General features: G+C 42.0%; 1 protein-coding gene across 7 annotated transcripts in view; it reads right to left on the bottom strand.

Moving 5' to 3' along the window:
- The window catches only part of ADAMTS9 (ADAM metallopeptidase with thrombospondin type 1 motif 9), a 164,398-nt gene that overhangs the window by 75,295 nt on the left and 64,947 nt on the right, over window positions 1-24,156 (bottom strand). For all 7 annotated transcript variants that reach the window (XM_064594102.1, XM_064594119.1, XM_064594118.1 and 4 more), the window contains 10 exons: window positions 23,693-23,859; window positions 23,471-23,600; window positions 22,729-22,855; window positions 19,047-19,257; window positions 18,371-18,535; window positions 15,691-15,855; window positions 8,162-8,281; window positions 5,396-5,500; window positions 5,090-5,257; window positions 2,832-3,101 (listed from right to left, as the gene is read on the bottom strand). In XM_064594102.1, coding sequence (XP_064450172.1) covers window positions 2,832-3,101; window positions 5,090-5,257; window positions 5,396-5,500; window positions 8,162-8,281; window positions 15,691-15,855; window positions 18,371-18,535; window positions 19,047-19,257; window positions 22,729-22,855; window positions 23,471-23,600; window positions 23,693-23,859 — 1,628 coding nt within the window. The remainder of the gene's footprint in view (window positions 1-2,831; window positions 3,102-5,089; window positions 5,258-5,395; window positions 5,501-8,161; window positions 8,282-15,690; window positions 15,856-18,370; window positions 18,536-19,046; window positions 19,258-22,728; window positions 22,856-23,470; window positions 23,601-23,692; window positions 23,860-24,156) is intronic.

The raw sequence follows: 24,156 nt of genomic DNA, 5'->3' as shown, positions 1-24,156 counted from the left end.
AGAGAGTGAGGGAGAGGGAGACAGAATCTGAAGCAGACTCTGCACTGAGCACAGAGCCCGACGTGGGGCTCGATCCCACCACCAAGAGATCATGACCTGAGCCAAAACCAAGAGTCAGACGCTTAACTGACTGAGTCACCCAGGCACCCTGCTGCAATCTTCCTGTCCTTTTAAGATGACATATTTCCCTAGGTAAACATTTCTTTGAATAAAACCTGCACCCATCATCCACACTGGCCAAAATAAGAAAGAATGGTCTTTGCAGGAGCAAGAGGTGAGGGACATCTGTTTTTCTTACCTGCCTAGCATACTTCCCCTCATATCTGGAAGCCCAATTCTCCTTAAAGGAACCATTTCTTCCCCAGTGGATGTCATCTTGTGGGACTACATCAAAAACCAATGATGCACTGTATGTTGACTAACATAACATAATAAAATAAAAAAAAAAAATAAGATAAAATACACTGCCCTTTCCTGGTCAATGAGTGGGCAGGTAGAACAAGCTGGGTCTATGAGACTCTCCTGAGAATTTGAATCCTGAGCAGGGTAGATGAGAGTTAAAAGGGATTTATTAAGATAGAAACTCCCTACAGTAATTATCCTCTAATTTCTGCTCCATCTAGAGAGGGGTTGACAAGACACAGCATGAAGGCCAAATATGACCCACTACCTGTTTTACAAATAAAGTTTTATTGGAACGTAGCCACGCTCACTCATTTATGTATTGTCTACACCTGCTTTTGTGCTACAACAGCAGAGCTGCTTAGTTGTGACAGAGACTATATGATCCACATCACAGAAAATACTTACTATCTGGTCCTTTACAAAAAAGATTTGCCAACCGCTGAGCTAGATCCCTGAAGATGCTCTGCCCTCTGTCCCTACTGGGGCCAAATGAAAAGTTTTGTTTGTTTGTTTTATTTTCACTTGAAAGAGTCAGCTGTTTTTCTTTTGTTCACAACCAGAGACTCCTAATTGGTAACAAGGGGGAAAACCTCACACATGGTTCAGGTTTATGCAGAAATGTACTATAAAATGAGGTTTTTATGCCAGAATCCACTGAAAACATGAGATTCCCAACCTCCAGTGTTCCTGATTCTTTGACGCCTTTCCTGCCATGGAAAACAGGAAGAATCACACAGTTTGAGTACTGCAGCAAGCAAAGATGCACATACATTCCACACACTCCGGGAGCAGGTCAGGCACATCAAGCTAGCGCTGAAAAAAATCACATTGTCCATCTTCAGCCTCACTTATCTTAGGGGAAAAAAAAAAAATCCCCAAACAAAAAACAGGCACAATGAGGCAAAGAATGGTATTGCCCAGTGCTGCAAAAAGGTTACTTAATCCTCCCTAATTGGGAACACTGCCCAAGGGCAGAATCATTCAATTTTAAAAGAATGCATCATCTCAAATGTAGTCCTAAGTAAGAATAGCTTTAAAATTTTTTAAAAGAGTTCTAGTGCTATCGTTAGAATATGCATGTGAGTTTTGAAATTTTTCAACCAGAAAAATTGTGGGACACTCAGTGATTACCTCCCTTGATCACCCTCTAACTTCTCCGAACCCAAATCTCTTTTAACCCAGGCAAAGGAAGCCTTAAAGTGGAGAGCAAGGAAGGAGAATGAGAGCGAAGGTCCTGGGCAATGGGGCAGATGTTTGGCATACAACCCATACTTGTAGTGGGTGAAAATGCTCGGTGGCTAATCAGTATTCACAGGATAGGAAATCTCATTTACTGAAACATAACCACGGTGGGAAGCAGACAGTTTCCTTCTAATGTTTTTTAGTTCAGAAATAATTAAACACAATTAGTGGTACAAGAAGGAAACGAATAGTAAGCAATTAAAACAAAGACCCCGGAGTGATTACTAGACACCTAATCCCCCACACCTAGGCAGGGTCCCTTGCTACCTTACCCCACCTGCACTTCCATTAGACACCTCCACTATTCCACAATAGAATGATTTTGGGGAAATTACTCAGTAAAAAACCCAAAAAGATTCAAAGCATATTTTCCCTGTGACTATTAAATATCTTTCAAGGTCTTCCTAATGTGAAGGACAATGATAAGAATAATGAGAAAGTTCTCACTCTGGGGCAGGCAGTGTGCAAATCACATTTACTACAATCCAGAAAAGCTGGAATTATTGTTTACTTTGTTTTACAGACAATGAACCTGAGGCCCGTGGAGAATAGGGGACCCACTAAAGACCTCAAAATTTGAAAATGCAAGTCTTTGGCTCAAACAGAGGCATCTTCACTCAGTGGCTGTGCTGTCAGTCACCAGGTTATGGTACTTCTCCCCAAGCACAGAATTATCTAGACTAGTGTGGCCCCCCAATCCAGGACAATATACTACTACTACAAATTACACAGTGACCGTGCCACTTTGAGACTCTGCTCATCTGGAAAATAGCAAGAAGGAAAATGACTTTCCTAAGAGCTCCCTTTCAGAAAACTTCCTCTGTCCTTTTAATTTCCTTACAGGTAGGAGCTGCCTGCCGCCCCAGCCTCTGGGATTCATCATCATGTTATCATGGTCTTCCCAGCACCACCTAGGAGCCACTTGATCTTGTGGCCCACCTGTGACACACGCCCCCCACCACCCAGGTAGGGTAGCTTATAGGTTCCTGCAGACACTATCGAGGGACACTTTTCAGGGACTGTAACGAATCCATTATGGTTCACCCAAAACAGATGAAAATGTACATTGCCAATCCCTTTCGAGAAAAAAGGCTTCAGAGGTGTTTCTAATCTGTTTGCCTCCCAAAGCTGAAAGTGTGAAAGAGAAGAAAGCAAAGTAGAGAAAGCCTTCAGGGAATACTCACTGCTCCCCAGGGGCCAGTCCTCCACTGGTTTCCACCAAGCACATGGGTGCGGCTGGGGCCGGCGCTCCGGGGGCGGTAATCCTCACTTTGGAAGGGGTGCTGAGCGAGACCACTCTCTGGGGTCCGCTGAGGGCACGGTGACATGGAACAGTCCTGGTCGGTTTCTGGGATGTAATCTGGGTCACACTCACTCTGATCAATCACGTGGTCATTGTAGTTGACACATACCATTTGCCGGGTGGCCCTGCCTTGCCCACACGTCACGGAGCACTATGTTGAACATCCAGAAAGAGAAAGGATTGGTCACTGGCAGTCACAAATCCAGCCATGTGCATTTTCTGTGAATGGCCCTCTGCTCACCCCACTGCTCAGGCCCCAAACCTTGGCGTCATCCTTGTTTGCTCCCTTGTCTTTCCACCCTGCAGCCATTTCATTGAGAAACCTGTCAGCTCAGGAGTCACTTTCCACCCCCAAACCAGCCACTTCCCATCATCTCCATGGTCACCCTGCCCCAGCCAGGACTACGGCAATGGTTTCTTCGGCTGGGATGCTGCTAACAATCTGGACACCCTCCACCCCAGCCCAAGTCTGTTAACACATCACAAACCATGACCCCTGCAAATCAAAGATCAGGCCATTCTCTCCAGTGACTTCCCAATTCACTTTGAATAATGTCCAAAGTCCTCATCTTGGCCTGGAAGGCCCTCTGCATGGCCACTGGCTACCTCCTTGACCCATCTCCCGTCATCCTCCACTCACTGCACTCCAGCTAAACTGGTCTTAGGGATGTTTCTTGAACATGCCAAGAACGCCCCACTCAGGATCTTTGCACCTGCTCTACCTTTTCCTGTACAACATAGATGTCCACTGGACTCACTCCCTCACTTTATTCAAGTCTTGCTCAATGTGCTATTAGGCCTTCTTTGACCATCCTGTCTAAAAGCACATCCCATCTTTCCTTATGCCCTTATTCTGCTTGACATTTTTCTAGTACTTGTCGGTGTTTGTTGCTATATATATCTATTTCTTTATTTGTTCATTGATTGGAACCTCCATTGGAATGATCTCCATGAAGGCCGGGGCTTTATTATTTGCTGTTCGCTGCTTTTTCTATACTAAGCGTTTACAAATATCTGGGGCACAGACAGATGTATTTAATGGATGGATGGACGGATGGACGGATGGATAGACAGACTGAAAGCTCAAGGCATGAGAGTGAGATTATCTACCATTTATTGAGCACCTACTTTGTACTAAGCATTTAGCATAAGTAATCTCAAATAATACTTAAAACAATTTTGTAAGGTAGGTATTCTTCTTTGGTCTTTTAAGAGGAGAAACTGAGGCTCAAAGACTTTAACCAGACTGCTCAAGGTCATGCATCCAGTAAATGTCAAGATCTGGATTTTTACATGGCTTTCTTTGAATCTACTGGTCAAACTTCATACATATGTTATGATATTTATTGAGATATTAATTCTCTATTTTCCTTATGGCCTCTTCTCACCTATCCTAAGCTTTGTATTTCCTGGGCTCCGGGATTTTTGCAAGGCAGAAAGCAGGGACTGCCTGAAGACAAAGGTTTTTCTTTTTTCTTTTTTTTTTTTAGATTTTATTTATTTGTTTATTTATTTGAGAGAAAGAGAGAGAGAGGGAGAGCTGGAGCATGAAGAGGAGCAGAAGGAGAGGGGCAAGCAGACTCCACGCTGAGTGCAGAGCCCCATGCAGGGCTCCACGCCACGACCCTGAGATCATGACCTGAGTGGAAATCAAGAGTTAGATGCTTAACTGACTGAGCCACCCAGGTGTTCCAAGAAAGATTTTTCTACCTTCCCACTCTGGACAGGGAAGCCAAGAGCCACTGGACTTCAAGAGACTGAGGTTATAGGAGGCATCCAGACTCCAGGTAAGAGGTCCTCTCCTTTCTCTCCTCTTCTCCCTGGCACTTTTGGTACTCCACCAGCCTATTACATTCTCGTGTGACTCAATTAACACAAGGTTTTCCAGTCAATCCAACAGGATGGGGCAAAGGACACTGCACACTGATTTACACATTTTAACAACATCCATTTCTTGCACATCTGGTTAAGATTCATCCCAGCTGTACATATATGAGGTTAAATAATTTAAATCACAGACTAAGTGATTTAATAGTACCCATTGTAAAATAATACCCATTGACATTTGGGACCTGTCACTAGTCATCCTCTTATGGTCCCCCCAGTCATTTCCCAATTCCAAAGAATCCACTCGCTTACAGGGCTCCAGTCCAAAGCCTTCCACTGCCCACAGGGGGTCACAGAACATTCTTCCTTTGCCACTGGTCTGGGCAGGGTTACACAGGCGCTCTCGTCAGCCACAGAGCCGTCCTCATCCCGGCAGCTGACATATCTCATCCGAGTACCTTTTCCACAGGTGGCTGAGCACTGGGTGTTGAAGGAAAATAATGCAGGCATGTTATTTTGAAACAATGATTCACTGGACAGTAACCCACTTTCTATAGTCATGTCAGAGAACTCCTGCCTCCCCTTCCACCCTCTCTATGTCTTCCATCTATTTCTTACTGGTGTCCAAGACCCAAATCGCCACTGGGTTCTTGGGGCACTGTGTGTGCTTCTCCTTGCTTCCGGGACAGCTGGGGGAGGGTGACAAGATGGTAATTCGCAGTCCTAGATGGGAGAGAGGGCAGAAGAGCCAAAGTTACTTTGAAGTCCATGCACACTTCAATGGGCAAGGCGAATAAAAATTTTAGGGCTAAGAATTCCAAGACCTCAGATTTCTGTGTGATTCTGGGCAAATCACATGTCAACTGTCAGCCCCAATGCTTTCACCGATAAGATGGGGTATAATCTGAGTCCCTCTGTGAGTGCACTGATAGAGGGCAGGGCTTTCCTGAATGATGTTTAATACCATAGTTATTTGCCTGTTCATGTGGGAAGAGAAAAAAAATATTGGAAAATGGCACATAAGTTGGAAAGGAACAGGATATCTTTTTAAATGATCAACTGTCAATTTTTAAAAACTCTGAAGACCAAATTCTATTCTCACATTTCAATTAATTTCCTAATCAGAATTTGTTAATCATGAACTGGTGTTCCAAGTTTACCTAAGGAGAACTCCCACGGTGCTGATGGTCAAATCTAGATCTAGGAGGGGTATTTGATATGCCAATGCCTGGAATGTATCTAACCCTCCTCAATCACTCAGAGAAAAAACCCTGTAAGTAAACTGGGGTTATCTGTGTGTAGATAACATTTTCAGATTTATAGATGGGAAAACAGAAATGCACACTTGCTCACAACTTAGCAAATATTCTTTGATTAAATACATATCCGTCACATGCCTGAGATGTGCCAGGGATGATGCAAAGTGTGGTGAGCTCTGTGCTGAGCCCGACATTAGGGAGCTTACACACTGAACGGGGAAATTCTATTACTTGGCTCCAGACCCTGCCTATTCTTCTGCCTATGGTCCAAAGAAAACCACAGGAAACTTTTCCCATAGTGAAGAAATTGTCCATATGCTTCAACTGCGGGAGCTGCCCGATACTCCATCAGATATTACGGAACAATTTAGAGAGAAATGTATATTTGGAATCTCTAAGGGAGTTGTTAAATCTTCACCTCATGACTGTTTAGATGTAATAGCTAATAATTTCACAGGCATTTAGCTTGTGGTTTAGAACATTTCAGTAACATAAAAAAAAAAAAGATGACACAAGTCACAGGTGTTTTATCATTGATCAATGACAACAAGGACAACAATGCTGTATTCATTTACTTTTTGACACTCTTCATCAGTTAACAACACATGTGGAAATGTACTCAGAACAGAAGCAGGACATTGGTCCGACAGGGCCCTAGAGCACGAGCTCTGCGCATAGTCAGGGTTCAAATCCTGTCTTTGGCAATCAGCAAAACTGATTTACAAACCCAAGTCTTCTCTTTACATAGTCTCTTCCCATAAATGATGCTAAAATCCAGGCCCACGAAGAGGAAGGTGATGGTAGTGACTGCCAATAGGCTCTCTTGAGAAAAAAGGTGTACGTGTGTGTTTGTAGAAATGTATTTATACACACACACACACATTACATGTGCATGTATATCTATATATATATAGATGTTTGCATATCATAAATTTTACTAATATAAAGGATGTATAGCACACAATTTACATATAACAATAATATATACAGTTCTTTCTTTTAAATTCCGTACAGTCAATTGAGTCTCACAGAATACTTTTGCTGATTTTTTTGAATTCTTGAATCTGTTGCCAAAATATGGTTGTAATTGCTGAATAAGTGCAGTTAAAACATGAATGAGAGTTGATATTTTGTGTTGAAGAGTTAAGGTGACAGGTAAACAATCAAGATCTATGTCAGAACTCCATTCATCTACCAATGAAATGAGTGACTCCAGCACCAAAGCAGACAATGATTTCCAAATGACGGAAGGGTATTTCCTTAATTTTATACATTATTTACAATGTGATAGCCCTGGACTCGAGACTCTTTTAAGCATAATGTAGATTATGTGTAATTTCATTTTATTATTATCATTTCCTCCATCACTTTCTTAAGTCTAAAAAAAATAATTTAAACCCTGAATTATAGCACTTGCTGATTTCTGTTGTGTTAAATACTCTCACCACAGCCAATATCAAGCTACCAACATGATGTTGATGAACACAGACTTGTGAAGAGATGTGCAATAGCTCACCATCATTTAGTATTTCCACCTTACAGATACATATGTGAATGTAAATCACCTCAAGATCACAGATAATAGTAAAATGGAGGAAAGCATCGAGAAAGTGATAAGGTTGGAGTATTTATCGGCTTTGTTTTAAATACCATCTATTTAATCATAGGTTTATATTTTCAATTTTTAATAATGCCTGTATTTAGCAACCAGCTTGCAAAATTCCTGAAAATTTACCAATCAGCTCTTGTGAGCTGGAGCAGACCAGCCCCAGCACCCTGCTGCCCGATCATATGACACTATCTGCTAAGCCCGACATTGAAATCATTTAAAAAAAGTCTGAGTTCAAGAAAACAAAACCAAACAATCAACATTTGCTATCCAATAAAAAAAAAATCAGAATCAAAACTCCATACACTTCAAATAACCAGAGAGAAATGAAACCGGTACATCAAAATATTAAATTCAAGATGTAACAAATAGGTCCATCTGGACAATTTAGTTAATCAACTGGTTGCTCTACCTACATACTTACGTATGAAAGGACTTCAGTTGTGACTGAACCACTGGAAGTTCTAGCATTTTAGTGCCCAAAGCCAAGCACTGAGCTGGACAAAGGAGACTCACCTGGGTATCAGTGGGTCTAGTTGCTGCATTGCAGTCATTGTCATCTACCACGGACATATAAGTCCCAAGGATGCATTTCACTGCTCTTAGCTGGTATCCTTGTCCACAAGTGACACTGCACTGAGGGAAAGAAATACAACAAAGGGTACACACATTTCAGCCAATTTTACAAGAAAAAAAAATTTTTTTCCATCGTAGTGGAACAAAGGGCTGGCACCCAGAGAAATTAGGTAAAAGTGGGCAATCCTGCTCTGCGCAAATTATATTCATCAATTATCACTTTGATGCTTGGAATTATTTCTACCTCCCACTGGAATTATATTTGTAGGAGTTCAACTCCTTGACTGTGACTCGATACAGCCCTATTTCAAAACTTACTACAAAGCTATGGTGATCAAAACAGAATAGAATAACCATGAGAGACAATGGACTCTGAAAAACAAACTAGGGGTTCTAGAGGGGAGGGGGGTGGGGGGATGGGTTAGCCTGGTGATGGGTATTAAAGAGGGCACGTTCTGCATGGAGCACTGGGTGTTATGCACAAACAATGAATCATGGAACACTACGTCAAAAACTAATGATGTAATGTATGGTGATTAACATAACATTAAAACATTAAAAAAAAAAACAGAATAGAATAGAGTCTAGCATTAAACCCATACGTCTATGGCCAACTGATTTCCAACAAAGTCTTAGCCATACAATAGGGGAAAGAATAATCTCTTTAACAAATGATCATGGGACAAGTGGCTATCTATATGCAAAAGCATGAAGCTGAACTCCTAACTCATGCTATTCATAAAAATTACCCCAAATAATGCAGCAAAGGCAGTCCTAAGAGGAAAGTATATAGCAATACAAGCCTTTCTCAAGAAACAAGAAAGGTCTCAAGTACACAACTAATCCTACACCTAAAGGAGCTGGAGAAAGAACAGCAAATAAAGCCTAAACCCAGCAGGAGAAGAGAAATAATAAAGATCAGAGCAGAAATCAATGAAATAGAAACGAAAAGAACAGTAGAACAGATCAACGAAACTAGGAGCTGGTTCTTTGAAAGAATTAACAAGATTGATAAACCCCTAGCCAGACTTATCAAAAAGAAAAATGACCCAAATCAACAAAATCATGAATGAAAGAGGAGAGAGGGCGCCTGGGTGGCTCAGTTGGTTAAGCGACTGCCTTCGGCTCAGGTCATGATCCTGGAGTCCCTGGATTGAGTCCCGCATCGGGCTCCCTGCTCGGCAGGGAGTCTGCTTTGCCCTCTGACCCTATCCCCTCTCATGTGTTCTCTCTCATTCTTTCTCTCTCAAAATAAATAAATAAAATCTTTAAAAAAAAAAAAAAGAAAGAGGAGAGATCACAACCAACACCAAAGAAATACAATTATAAGAACATATTATGAGCAACTCTATGCCAGCAAATTAGATAACCTGGAAGAAATGGATGCATTCCTAGAGATGTATCAACTACCAAAACTGAACCAGGAAGAAAGAGAAAACCTGAACAGACCTATAACCACTGAGGAAATTGAAGCAGTCATCAAAAGTCTCCCAACAAACAAAAGCCCAGGGCCAGATGGCTTCCCAGGGGAATTCTACCAAACATTTCAAGAAGAATTAATACCTATTCTTCTGAAACTGTTCCAAAGAATAGAAATGGAAGGAAAACTTCCAAACTCATTTTATGAGGCCAGCATTACCTTGATCCCCAAACCAGACAAAGACCCCATCAAAAAGGAGAATTACAGATCAATATCCCTGATGAACATGGATGCAAAAATTCTCACCAAAATACTAGCCAATAGGATCCAACAGTACATTAAAAGGATTATTCACCACGACCAAGTGGGATTTATCCCTGGGCTGCAAGGTTGGTTCAACATCCGCAAATCAATCAACGTGATACAATACATTAGCAAAAGAAAGAACAAGAACCATATGATCCTCTCAATAGATGCAGAAAAAGCATTTGACAAAGTACAGCATCCTTTCTCGATCAAAACTCTTCAGAGTATAGGCATAGAGGGTACATACCTCAATATCATAAAAGCCATCTATGAAATCGGTACATCAAAATATTAAATTCAAGATGTAACAAATAGGTCCATCTGGACACAGCGAATATCATTCTCAATGGGGAAAAACTGAGAGCTTTCCCCCTAAGGTCAGGAACGCGGCAGGGATGTCCACTCTCACCACTGCTATTCAACATAGTATTAGAAGTCCTAGCCACAGCAATCAGACAACAAAAAGAAATCAAAGGCATTCAAATCGGCAAAGAAGAAGTCAAACTCTCACTCTTTGCAGATGATATGATACTTTATGTGGAAAACCCCAAAGACTCCACCCCAAAAGTGCTAGAACTCATACAGGAATTCAGTAAAGTGGCAGGATATAAAATCAATGCGCAGAAGTCAGTGGCATTCCTATACACCAACAACAAGACAGAAGAAAGAGAAATTAAGGAGTCGATCCCATTTACAATTGCACCCAAAACCATAAGATACTTAGGAATAAATCTAACCAAAGAGGCAAAGAATCTGTACTCAGAAAACTATAAAATACTCATGAAAGAAATTGAGGAAGACACAAAGAAATGGAAAAACGTTCCATGCTCATGGATTGGAAGAACAAATATTGTGAAGATGTCAATGCTACCTAGAGCAATCTACACATTCAATGCAATCCCCATCAAAATACCATCCACTTTTTTCAAAGAAATGGAACAAATAATCCTAAAATTTGTATGGAACCAGAAAAGACCCCGAATAGCCAGAGGAATGTTGAAAAAGAAAAGCAAAGTTGGCGGCATCACAATTCCAGACTTCCAGCTCTATTACAAAGCTGTCATCATCAAGACAGTATGGTACTGGCACAAAAACAGACACATAGATCAATGGAACAGAATAGAGAGCCCAGAAATGGACCCTCAACTCTATGGTCAACTCATCTTTTACAAAGCAGGAAAGAATGTCCAGTGGAAAAAAGACAGTCTCTTCAACAAATGGTGTTGGGGAAACTGGATAGCCACATGCAGAAGAATGAAACTGGACCATTTCCTTACACCACACACAGAAATAGACTCCAAATGGTTGAAAGACCTCAATGTGAGACAGGAGTCCATCAAAATCCTAAAGGAGAACACAGGCAGCAACCTCTTCGACCTCAGCCGCAGCAACTTCTTCCTAGAAACATCGCCAAAGGCAAGGGAAGCAAGGGCAAAAATGAACTATTGGGACTTCATCAAGATAAAAAGCTTTTGCACAGCAAAAGAAACAGTCAACAAAACCAAAAGACAACCGACAGAATGGGAGAAGATATTTGCAAATGACATATCAGATAAAGTGCTAGTATCCAAAATCTATAAAGAACTTATCAAACTCAACACCCAAAGAACAAAGAATCCAATCAAGAAATGGGCAGAAGACATGAACAGACATTTTTCCAAAGAAGACATCCAAATGGCCAACAGACACATGAAAAAGTGCTCAACATCACTTGGCATCAGGGAAATCCAAATCAAAACCTCAATGAGATACCACCTCACACCAGTCAGAATGCCTAAAATTAACAAGTCAGGAAATGACAGATGTTGGTGAGGATGCGGAGAAAGGTGAACGCTCCTACACTGTTGGTGGGAGTGCAAGCTGGTGCAGCCACTCTGGAAAACAGTATGGAGGTTCCTCAAAAAGTTGAAAATAGACCTACCACACAATCCAGCAATTGCACTACTGGGTATTTACGCCAAAGATACAAAAGTAGGGATCCGAAAGGGTATGTGCACCCTGATGTTTATAGCAGCAATGTCCACAATAGCCAAACTGTGGAAAGAGCCAAAATGTCCATCGACAGATGGATGGATAAAGAAGAAGTGGTATATATATACAATGGAATATTATGCAGCCATCAAAAAGAATGAGATCTTGCCATTTGCAACAAAGTGGATGGAACTGGAGGGTATTATGCTGAGCGAAATAAGTCAAACAGAGAAAGACATGTATCATTTGACCTCACTGATTTGAGGAATTCTTAATCTCAGGAAACAAACTGAGGGTTGCTGGAGTGGGGGGTGGGGTGGGAGGGATGGGGTGACTGGGTGATAGACACTGGGGAGGGTATGTGGTCTGGTAAGTGCTGTGAATTGTGCAAGACTGTTGAATTTCAGATCTGTACCTATGAAACAAATAATGCAATATATGTTAAGAAAAAAAAAAGAAGAAGATAGCAGGAGGGGAAGAATGAAGGGGGGGAAATTGGAGGGGTAGACGAACCATGAGAGACAATGGACTCTAAAAAACAAACTGAGGGTTCTAGAGGGGAGGGGGGTGGGAGGATGGATTAGCCTGGTGATGGGTATTAAAGAGGGCACGTTCTGCATGGAGCACTGGGTGTTATGCACAAACAATGAATCATGGAACACTATGTCAAAAACTAATGATGTAATGTATGGTGATTAACATAACAATAAAAAATTTTTAAAAAATTACCCCAAATAGTTCAAAGACCTCAACATAAGAGCTAAAACTATAAAACTCTGAGAAGAAAAGATTATCTAAAATCTTCATGACATGGAATTTAGTAATGATTTCTTGGATATGCCACCCTAAGCACAGGCAACAAAAGAAAAAATAGACAATTTGTATTTTATCACAATTAAAAACTTCTGCATCAAAGGACACCATCAGCAGAGTGGAAAGGCAACCTACCATGGGACTGGAGAAAATATCTGCAAATCAAGTTTCTGGTAAAGGGTTGAAACCCACAATATAAAGAACAACTATAATTCAACAGCAAAAAGCCAACCTCATTAAAAAATAGGAAAAGAAGCACTGTTAAACTGTACACTTAAGGGGCGCCTGGGTGGCTCAGTCAGTTGAGCCGGCTCTTGATTTCTGCCGGGGTCATGAGCTCAGGTCATGATCTTGGGTCGTGGGATCAAGCCCAGTGTGGGGCTCTGCATTCAGCGTGGAATCTGCTTGTCCCTCTCCCTCCCTTCTCCCTCTGCCCCTCTCCCCGCTCTCTCTCTAAAGTGGATAGGTAAAATCTCTACAAAAAACAAAACAAAACAAAACAAGCAAAAACAAATAAATAAACAAAAAAGTGTATGCTTATAAATGGTTAAGATGGGGGGGCACCTGGGTGGCTCTGTCGGATAAGTGTCCGACTCTTGACTTTGGCTCAGGTCATGATCTCCAAGTGGTGAGATTGAGCCCCACGTCAGGCTCTGTGCTCAGTGTGGAGTCTGCATGAGATTTTCTCTCTCCCTTTCCTTCTGCCCCTCCCCCAGCTCATGTTCTCTCTTTCTCTCTCTCAATATATAAAATCTTAAAAGAATGGTTAAGATGGTAAATTTGATGTGATATGTTTTTTGACCATAATTACAAATTTTTTAAATGGGAAAAGGACATGAATAGACACTTCTCCAAAGAAGCTATACAAATGGCCAACAAGCATGTGAAAAGATTCTCAGTATCATTTGTTATTAGAGAAATGCAAAATCAAAATCAGAATGATATACCACTTTACTCCCACCAGGAGAGCCATAATTGAGGAGGGGGAAAATAACAAGTGTTAGCACAGACAGAGAAATTGGGACCCTTGTGTGTTGTTGGTAGGAATGTAAAATGGTGCAGGTTCTGTGGAAAACTGTTAAAAAGTTACACACAGGCTTACCACAGGATCCAGCAATACCACTCCCGGGGATACATCCAAAAAGAACTAAAATCAGGTACTAAAACAAGCACTCATACCTGAATAGTCATCTCAGCCCTATTCACAAGAGCCAAAAAGTACAAACAATCCAAACGTCCAGCCAGGTATGGATGGATAGACGTATGTGGTACATCGGCACAATGGACTATTATGCAGCCACCGAAAGGAATGAGCTCCAATACAGACCTTGGAACATGTATGCTACATGAAAAATAGCAGATGCAAAAGGTCACATACTGTATGATTCCATTTACACAAAATACTGAGAAGAAGTAAATCCATGGAAGTAGAGAGCAGATTGTTGGTTGCCAGGGGCTAGGGGTTAGGGGGAAATGGGGAGTAATAGCTTCCCGGGTACTTTGGGGTAATGAGAAAGTTCTGGAACTAGCCAGACGTAGCAGCTGCACAACATTATGAACACACTAAAAGCCAATGAGCTGTTCACGTTGAACCTGCTTAGCTGTGTGACATGTGTTTTACTTCAAGTAAAAAACACAGACTAAGTACACTCCTAATATTAGTCTAAAAATATTAGAAGAAAATCAGATGCATCAATGCCAGTAATCTGTGCAGAATTAAGGAGTGTGTTTAGTTTTGCTCTTTTTGCTAAATTACGTTTTGCAAAATTTCTCTTCTGAACATGTATTACATATATATATACACACATACCAGTTTGTCACCCCAAATTGCATGTTCAGTAAAAGGAAGAACAAATCTCCTGCTAGGATTGGTCTGGTGTAGACACAGATAAAAAATAGACCCATCAGTTATAAAAGATGTTACACTCAAATCTTCATAGCGATTCTGAGCTGGGTGCTCTTTCTCTCTTTCTCTTTCTCTTATTCCCTGAGAGCTATGCAGATGCAGACAAAAAGGAGGCTGGACTTAGAAGGGTAAGAGATTCTCCCTGTTTAGTGCCATCAGACACGCTCAGCCATTCTGCCTGTGGATGGGAGGGTTCAGAAGAGCGTCAATTTGATAGAAATTGTAAGGGTGCAGGGATAAAGCTGCTCCCATTTATTGCATGCATCCTGGAAATAAAGACATACACTAGAAGAGTTGCTGTAGCTGGGCGAGGTGGGGGGAGAGTGATTTTTCAAGAGATCCTGTAAGTGATGGCAGACACTGCTTTGCTTCTCTTGGGAACTCGGAGTGCTGCTTATATAGTACCCAGGACGTGTTTGCTTCTATATGAGGAAGGACTTAATTCCCAGAGTAGTGGCTTCTCAAATGGGAGCCCAAGGGAGACTTTCACTGTCTCCTTTAAGAATAGCTCAGGTTAAGACTGTGCGACTTCCAGACTAGGGGGCTCGGAAAAGAGTCTTTCAAAGTGAAACGATTCTGCAACTTTTGATCAAATTACTTCTGTGGGAAGGGCCTGACTTATTTATGAGAGGGGAGCTTTGGAGCCATGATGTGGGGAGCCCAAACCTCCCTCCCAAATCCCAGTCCAGACTCTGGACCCCATTCTGTAACGACCCCCCACAGCAGCACGCTAGAAGATAACATCAGCCAGACAAGAGATCTGCTGTGAGTTTGTTCAAACCGCACGTGTGCTCAAGCTACCGTTTTAACCCCAGGGCGAGGAGCTGCCTGTGTGTCTGCAGAGGGAATGATCAGCTCCAGGAGGGCAAGCTGTAATCCTCAGACCTGGGGCAAAACGGTTGCGGAGTTTCCTGTGCTCCATCCAGCGCCACGGAGGTATAGTGCAAGTCACAAGATGCAGCAGTTAAATCCCCACCCCTGGAATGCCCCTCTGCAAGCCCTCTCCAGATAAGAAGGAAAGAATGTAGTTAAGAACTTTATCGTTCAAAATACCTGTCCCCAGGGACCCGCCTGCCAGGACGCACATTCTGGCTGCTGACAAGTCTGCATGGAGGCTGGCTTGCTCGCAGGGTCACAGATTCTATCGTTTAATCGATCCTCACCAAACTGACACCAGACCTGGCGATGCTTATGCCCTTTTCCGCAGGTGACCAGGCACTGTAATAAAGAGCACAGCCAATCAGGGGTGTTTCTGAACAATGTGTTGTGGTTCCCAGGGATTATTCATGGATTAGCAGGAACAGATGTGCTCTCTTCCCATAGTCATTCCTCTCTCTCATAGCAATTTGTAAATATATCAAGGCTCATTTTCCTTCCTTCCGTCCTTCCTTCCTTCCTTCCTTCCTTCCTTCCTTCCTTCCTTCCTTCCCTCCTTCCCTCCTTCCTTCCCTCCTTCCTTCCCTCCTTCCCTCCTTCCTTCCCTCCTTCCTTCCTTCCCTCCTTCCTTCCCTCCTTCCCTCCCTCCTTCCCTCCTTCCCTCCTTCCTTCCCTCCTTCCCTCCTCCCTCCCTCCCTCCCTCCCTCCCTCCCTTCCTTTCTTTCCCTCACCTCATTCTGTATTCATAAAGGCTCTGGGACAGTGTCAAGCCCAGAATAAACTCAGCACGGCCATACACCATGAGATACAGATCTCCCCTGACTTATGATGGGGTTATATTCAGGTAAACCCAGTGTAAGTTGAAAATCTCCCAAGTCGAAAATGCACTTAATACACCTGCCCAGCCGAACGGCATAGCAGAGGCCAGCCTGCCTTAAACGTGCACAGAACACTCACATTAGCCTACAGTTGGGCAAAATCGTCCAACACAAAGCCTAGTTTATAATAAAGTGTTGACTATCTCATGTAATTTACTGAATTCTGTACTGAAAGTGAAAAGCAAAACTGTCATGTGGGTACAGAATGGTTGTAGATGTATTGGTTGTTGACCCTCATGTGATTTCGGTCACAGGGCTGACTGGGAGCTGTTGCTGCCCAGCAGCACAAGAGAGTATGGACCACCTATCACCAGCCTGGGAAAAGATCCAAATTCAAAATTCAAAGTACGATATCCACTAAATGTATATTGCTTTTACATCGTTTTGAAGTAAAAAAAAAATTGTTAAGTTGAACCACTATAAGTCAGGGCCAGTCTGTATTATAAAACAACATCCATGATTTTCTAGCATAGGAGTTAAGTGTGGGGAATTTATCAGTCAGACCAATTTGGGTTTTAATCCCAATACAACCAGCTACGGATACTAAGTCAAGTGACGGTTTCGTACCTCTGTTTTCTCATCTGTACAAAGAGACAACAATAGTGTCTACTGCAGAGTTGTGAAAACTGAATGAAAAAAAAAATCCAAGTAACGTGCTGAGCATATGTTCATTTAATAAATGTTAAATATCATCATCATTATCCATGCTCATTGTAGAAAATTTAAAAAATACAGAAACATGTAAAAGAGAAAACTATAATAATCAAAAAAATCTCCTCACTACCTAGGGATCCTCATTATTAACATTTTGCTGTTTTCTTCTCAGTTTTTTAAGCTAAGGAATGTTGGGTCATCCTGAATATATAATTTGATGTCCCCCCACCTCCATTTTAGTAAGTCTTCTTGCAAAGGTTTGTTACTTGATTCGAAATGATACTTTAGCTATTCTTAGCTATCGAGGTAAAACTCTAGCCCATGACCTTCTTTCGTCTTTTTTTAAACCCCCAACACTAGCTTTGAAGCTAAGGCAATTTGCTGACAGAACAAACCCAGTAGGTTTGTTGTGCACTCGTGTGGATATGAGACACCGTTAGTCACAGGCACTTGCTTGTCTGCCATTTCAGGGGCATTAATAATACCCTTTTAGGATTCGTATTGTATTTGCTGTTGCAAGTAAACAGTTAACACTGTGCTTACAGGGTTGAGATAAGGAAACGGGCACAGAACTGTAGCAGAGAAACAAACACCTCTCTCCCCGCATTCCTGACTTGGGCCATAAGTCAGGTAACTTCTGTCCCCTCCCACTCGCCCCCGTGAAGGAAGGCTGAGGCAGTCACCTGCGTGGTGCGAATCTCACTGGGCTGGCTTAATAGTGACAGCTAACACTGCACCATAAAAGTGAGAAAGAGGCTCCACTTTCTTTCCCTTGCTGTCCTGGGGCCACCTGTGCTAAGCAATGAGGGTTTGCCTTAGGCTTCATCAGGTAAGGAAGGAGAGAGGCAAAAGTCTGGAACACTCAACTAGTCCTTCCTTTTCTAAGGTTTCCATTAGCAACTAGATGGGTAAGTCAGGCCACTCACTGGGGGTCTAATTCTCTTACTTCACAGACGAGAAAATAGGAAACCTCTTTTTTCTTTAGCTTCAGTTCTAAGCCAGCACAGCTTTGAAATTAATAAAGCCCTTATTTTCCTTTACAATGACTTAGTGGGGGCTCAAAGAGGAGGAACGGGGAGAGATAGGAAATCACCAACAGAAGCAATTGGAGTGGGTGATCCAGCCAAACCCACCATGCCTCCGGGGTCACCAGTGGACCAGTCATGTCCCGCACAACAGTCCTGGGGCAGACTGAGCACCTCGGTTGCTTCATCCAGGGGATGGGGTATAAGAGTTCAGCAGGTGCAGACTTGAAGAGAGCCAGAGAGACTCAGAATTAGGGTACCCAAGATGACCTAGGGGAAATAAGAGCCCTCTTATCTCACCTCTGACCAGTCTGCTGTTTTCCACTGTGGACAAGGGAACTCATTGCATCTCTGAAAGGTGACTTTCTCTTGATGTGTGCATTTGCTGTCATCCAGGACATCATTGCGGGTGTTGACACAAATAGCCCTTCTCCTCTGGCTTCCACCATCACAGCTTTTCGAACACTGAAAGGAAAATACGCTGAGTAAAACTGTTTTAAGTTTCTTCTCTAGCATGGTCAAGGTCCTGGCTATGCTGCCTTGTCTCTTTTAGCCCTTAAGAAACAACCACCCAACCAATCCAATTCTAGTTGTGATTTGGGGAGTATCTGTTCATATTATCCATTTATTCACCGGGTTTATATTAAAGTCAATATTAGTGAATAAGCATAAGAAAATAAAATTGGAAATGGCCTGTGGGGTATGGAGAAAGGGATTAGATGAGTTGTCCCACCACTCTCAATTTTCCACACGCCATGTTCAGTGTCATATAATCAGACATTCCAAATTGATCATGGTACTCTTTTCTGCAGAATGAGGTCAGGCATTGTAAATCAATCATGGAACTCTTTTCCATACAGTCTAAATAGGGTTTCTCAATGCAGCCCTCACTGATTAATTCGTTGATTAGCCACCATCAGCTAATCAAGACTTAGCATCCAAGAAGAAGATGCTCATTGAGTGAGAACCAACTTACTTCAGTCCAGGCAGAATAGCGCCAGCCACCCGTGTTACATTCTCCTGAGCATTTTTCCCGGTTGCTTGGTTTGGGGTGACCGCTGCAAAAACTGTCATCAACCTTCTCAGTCTTCCCATCTAGCCTGCTGTATTTGGCACAGTAGATGTCTAATGTGCGGTAACCCAAGCCACACTGGGCACTACATTCACTCCTGCTGGCGACGTGCCACCTATGCATAAATAATGGGGAGAAACCAACATTTCTGTTAAATATGTATGTCCTATCTATTTTCAACTGGTAGAAGACTGGAGTTCTTTTTTCTTCCTTAACTCAAATACCACAAAACCCAAGGCCACACTCAGTTACTGAAATCCAATTTTAAACCAACATATCCATGTATTTTTCATGGCTGCCAATGTACATGGAAGTCACAGAGTGATAGTCAGAGGTCCTATCTTTGTGAAGATTCTCCCCTGATACAGTCAATCTGAAATTCAAGCAACCAAAAAGAAGAAAACATTGGAATTCAACGGGGCAAAAAAAGCAATTTTATATTTAAAAGGTTCATGCAACTCAGCATTTCATTTCTCAAGAAGGCTGCTTCTGATAGAGAACCACCACTGGAAACTCTCCGTAGAAAACCTCCTTTATATGGGCCATGCTAAAATGTGTTCAGTGAACATCCTGTGACTTAATAAAGGAATGGATAATTGGCCTGTAACTGTGAATTTCAAGTGTGCCCAACTCTGTGAATAAAGACTGAGTTCCTTTTAAACATGGGCCACAGTCTATATAGTTTGATTAGACAATTTTTTTTAAAGACTTAATTTTTTTAGAGCAGTTTTAGGCCCATGCCAAAACCGAGAGGAAGGTACAGAGACTTCCCATATGCCCCAGGCCTCACACATGCACAGCCTCCCCATTATCAGCATCTACGCACAAAGTGGGACTTACCCTTTTAATGCCCCCAAAATACGGTCAGTGCTCAAATTAAAATACAAAAATTTTAAACTGAATAGAAGAGTATAAATAAATAAGCTTAAAATGTAGGTTGTTGATTCAATTTAACAATCCAAAAAGGATAATTTCTTCATAATCTTCATTTGAATTAACTCTTGTTAACTGTCTACTTCTCAGAAATTGGGTAGTTTGCCAAATACGGATGCCCTAAGAATTCTTCCATCCACATCTGTCCAGGGGCAGGACTGGGAAACAATAAGGAGTACTGGCCACATGCTTATCTTGGAGTTTCTCACAAATGCTTAAAAGTAGGTCAGAGTTGACCACCTTTTACGTTCGGCATGCAAAGTGGGCTACTGCTATTTTCCATTAGAGTGACACAGTATTTTGGGATTTTGTTCTAACCGGAACTCGTTAAATGAAGGACTGTAAAACAATGCTTTATCTCATCCTGTCAAAGTTTAATCTGGGCGAACTCTCACTTCCCTGAGGAAGCAAGGCAAAATGTGGTCCAATTCCACAGAGGCATCTGGAACTTTCATCTGCTCTTTGATTCTTGGCTACCTTCTCTTTGCCTTCATCACCATTTTCTCGTGGAAAGCTTATCCATCCTGGGTAAGGGAGGCAGGAGTCCTGCCCCCACAAGAAAACACACCAGCAGATCAAGTGGAACAGAGTCTCTCTGATATTCACACAATCCTCAGAATTTGAGCAGAGAACCTGGAAGAGTCTATGGAAATGTCACAGCGTTGCCTTAGGAAAGTTCTTCTCAAAATGCTATTATTGTCTGCTTCATATTCTCTCCCTGGAAGGGGGTCTCAACTCCAGGGTTTTGAATTTATTTGGTTCCTTTCATGCGACAATGCATTTTATTACTATATTTCAGAGAAGCAAAGTATTTGTTATAAGCGGAAACAAGAAATGTTTATGCCTCTGTGGGTGTGTGGGGCATTGTGGGAGTAAATAACACTAGGAATAAATTTGGGCACTAATGATTTAAGCAGGTTTCTATATTTCAGAACTTCTCTGGGCCTTCCAAATGTTAACTGATACGATGCATGTCTACACAGGGGAGGAGAGAGGTGGGAAGACTTCTTAAACATACTGGTTCACCACGAATCATCTCGTGGAACTCGTGTTCCACAGACATGCTTTGGGAAAATTATTTAGAGTTTGATCCATCAGTAACAATCCTCTCTCCAGTCTTTCAGTGTTGTTCATAGCTATTCAGCAACAATTAGTATGAACCACAATGACAGTGACTGTCAGGTTTTTTTGTGAGTAATTCAGTTCGGCAATCAGATAAATAATTATTTTTCTGAAAAGACCTTAACTCTAATTTAACTAAATTAACTCAATTGGCTGAAGCAATGGGTTTATAAGTACATTAGTTACCTATAAAAAAATTAATACTGGGGCGCCTGGGTGGCTCAGTCGTTAAGCGTCTGCCTTCGGCTCAGGTCATGATCCCAGGGTCCTGGTATCGAGCCCCGCATCGGGCTCCCTGCTCTGCAGGAAGCCTGCTTCTCCCTCTCCCACTCCCCCTGCCTGTGTTCCCTCTCTCGCTATGTCTCTCTCTGTCAAATAAATAAATAAAATCTTTAAAAAAAAAAAATTAATACTGTATAGTCTGCCTTTTAATGTCTTGGGTTTTTTTCTTCCTCAATGACTTATCAATGCTTTGTGACAAGCCCATGAATAAGCAGGTCAGAGGTCCTGGGTAGACATGAAGTACAGGGGGTGGAGAGAGCCTGGGCTTTGAAGTCAAAGCCATCAGGTCAGGTCTGGCAAAGATGTGGCCCTCATGCCATGTCTCCCCCACCTACTCGCATGACAGACATTACTAATTGATCCCAGCACTCCTCTTTTCTCTTGGAGCCTAGAGAGGGCCTTACAATCTTCACTCCAGCACTCTAGGCTGTCAATACCATTGGATAAGATTTGGCATTGTGAAGTGGAACCTGCGAACTGCTTAAGTATTCACTCTGCCACTTACAAATGGTAAGATCCTAACAATTTCCCACACCACTCTACATTGCTGATTTCTCTTACGTAAAAGGCGAATTAAAGCATCAACTCATGTTAGCTGCACTTAACTGACATTCAGAGTATACAAAGCAAGGCGCAGGCTATTTAATATTCAAACATGACACAGCCAACCTTGCAGGTAAATGGGAAAGCTTTAGAATTCTGAACCTGCTCACCATTTCTTGCCTCAGATTTAGACTTTTCTTAAATACAGAGTATTTTCCGTATCTAGACAACTGCATGAAGATTTTCTTCTAGTTCCCTCCATGACTTTATATTAGGGCACTGCAACTTTCATATGCATAAGATTTCTTCTGCTGGGTGATATACACTCTGGGGGTATAGAGAACAACATACGGGTACCTTGAGAGATGACATTTCCCCGTTTTCTGTTGACATTCGTACCAAACATTTACATAAGATGTGACTCTATCCTAACAATACCTAGCACTGACTTGTGAGGGTGAAATGAGAACTTCTTTTGGCAAATGCCACACTCTATTAGCTATTTTTAATTCTTAGGAGAAGAACAAGAAATCCGCAGGCATATGTCTTGGATAATTGGTTTCAGAAGGATGGAAAATTGGCTGAAGCTTATTTCACAGAAATGCAAGGAAGGGGAACTAAAGACCACTGTCTCCTCCTTCTGTTCCTCCCTCCTGCAAGACCCTCACAGCTCAGAGTAAAGACCATGAACACGCACTGGCCTCACCTCAGGTCGCAGTCTGTGCCACAAGGTTCGGTAATGGGCGCTGGCTGGGGCAGCCGGTCACATCTTTGATCAGACACCGTAAGCTGATCAGATTCCCGGGTGCAAACAGGTTTTCGCTTCCGCTCCCCTAGGCAAGGAGGAAAAACCTTAGTCAGAGAAAGTAACTTATTCCAGAAACTATTTAGGGACTGGCAAACATTTTCTGTACTGGGTTAAATAGTAACTATTTTTGGTTTTGTGGGCCATATGACTTCTGTCACAACTATTCAACTCTGCCATGATAGGGCAAGAGCAGATGCTCATAAATAATATGTAAAAAGGGTATAGCTGTGTTCCAATAAAACTTTATTTATAAAAGCCAGGTAGCAGGCTGGATTTGGCCCACTGGCTATAATTTGCTGGCTCCTAATTAAGACAAAAGGAAATGAGATAAATGATACATAATATGACTACTAAATCTATGTCTCTGGAAAATCAAAGTGGCAGAGCTGATTTTGCTTGGCTTCACACATGTATATAAATCTCTTAGGGAGAGGAAGCCCAACATATCCTGAATCCCTTAAAAAGTTCAACTTGCCCTCCAAAAATAACCAGAAAGATGCAGAGAAAGGAGATCAGAGAATTTATGCAGACAGAAAGTTTTAAAGATTACATGCATTTGGCTGCTTCCAAAGAAAAATAAATAAAAAGAATTAAAATAAAAGTATCTCAAAACCCCAAAACTCAACTGAAAAGTAGATACCTTGGCAGGGTTTGCTGCATGCTTGCCAGGGCCCATGACTATTCCAGTAAAACTGCTGGGGTTTGTCTTCAATTGGAATATTGAAAGAATAGCGCACATCAGGGTTGTATAACTTTCCCACTGACAACACCTAGGATGAGCAGACAAAATGGAGAAGATGTTTGCAGGTCTGGTGACACCACATGGAAGGAAAGGGTCATGGACTCATGGTCAAGTTTTCACCTGAAGCAAAAGTTCCTGTTCAATGCGGTCTGTGGAGTTAATCCTTTCCACTACATTGTCGGACCCGCTATACTCTATCACAGCGTTCCCAACGCGGATTTCCCTTTTGGACATTGTGACAACGAAGTCTCCATTTAGCAAGAATTCACCTTTACTGCTTGATAAAGCTGTAGATGAGAAAAGAGTATTCACTGATTTGCTGCCAATAACTTGCTGCCTGAAATACGAAATAGCGCTCTGAAAGGCAGAGAGTTGGGAGGGCAAAGAATATCTATTTTTCAGTCAGACAGGATGGGCTCAAATCCTAGTTTTGCCACTTGCCAGCTATGTGGCCTTGGGAACTCATTTTCCCTCTCCCCGTCTCCATTTCCTCATCTCTAAAGTGGAGATAAAAACACCCACCCTTGTAATTATATTAATGAAATATAAGGGTTCTAATTAGTGTGGGGTTTGATATACAAGCC

Source organism: Mirounga angustirostris, unplaced genomic scaffold, assembly GCF_029215605.1.
Source record: "Mirounga angustirostris isolate CCGP_5_RB_7025 unplaced genomic scaffold, mMirAng1.0.hap1 SCAF_1, whole genome shotgun sequence".
Classification (NCBI taxonomy): Eukaryota; Metazoa; Chordata; class Mammalia; order Carnivora; family Phocidae; genus Mirounga; species Mirounga angustirostris.
Note: the sequence above shows the minus strand (reverse complement) of the source record. Positions and strands in the feature narration are given on the sequence as shown.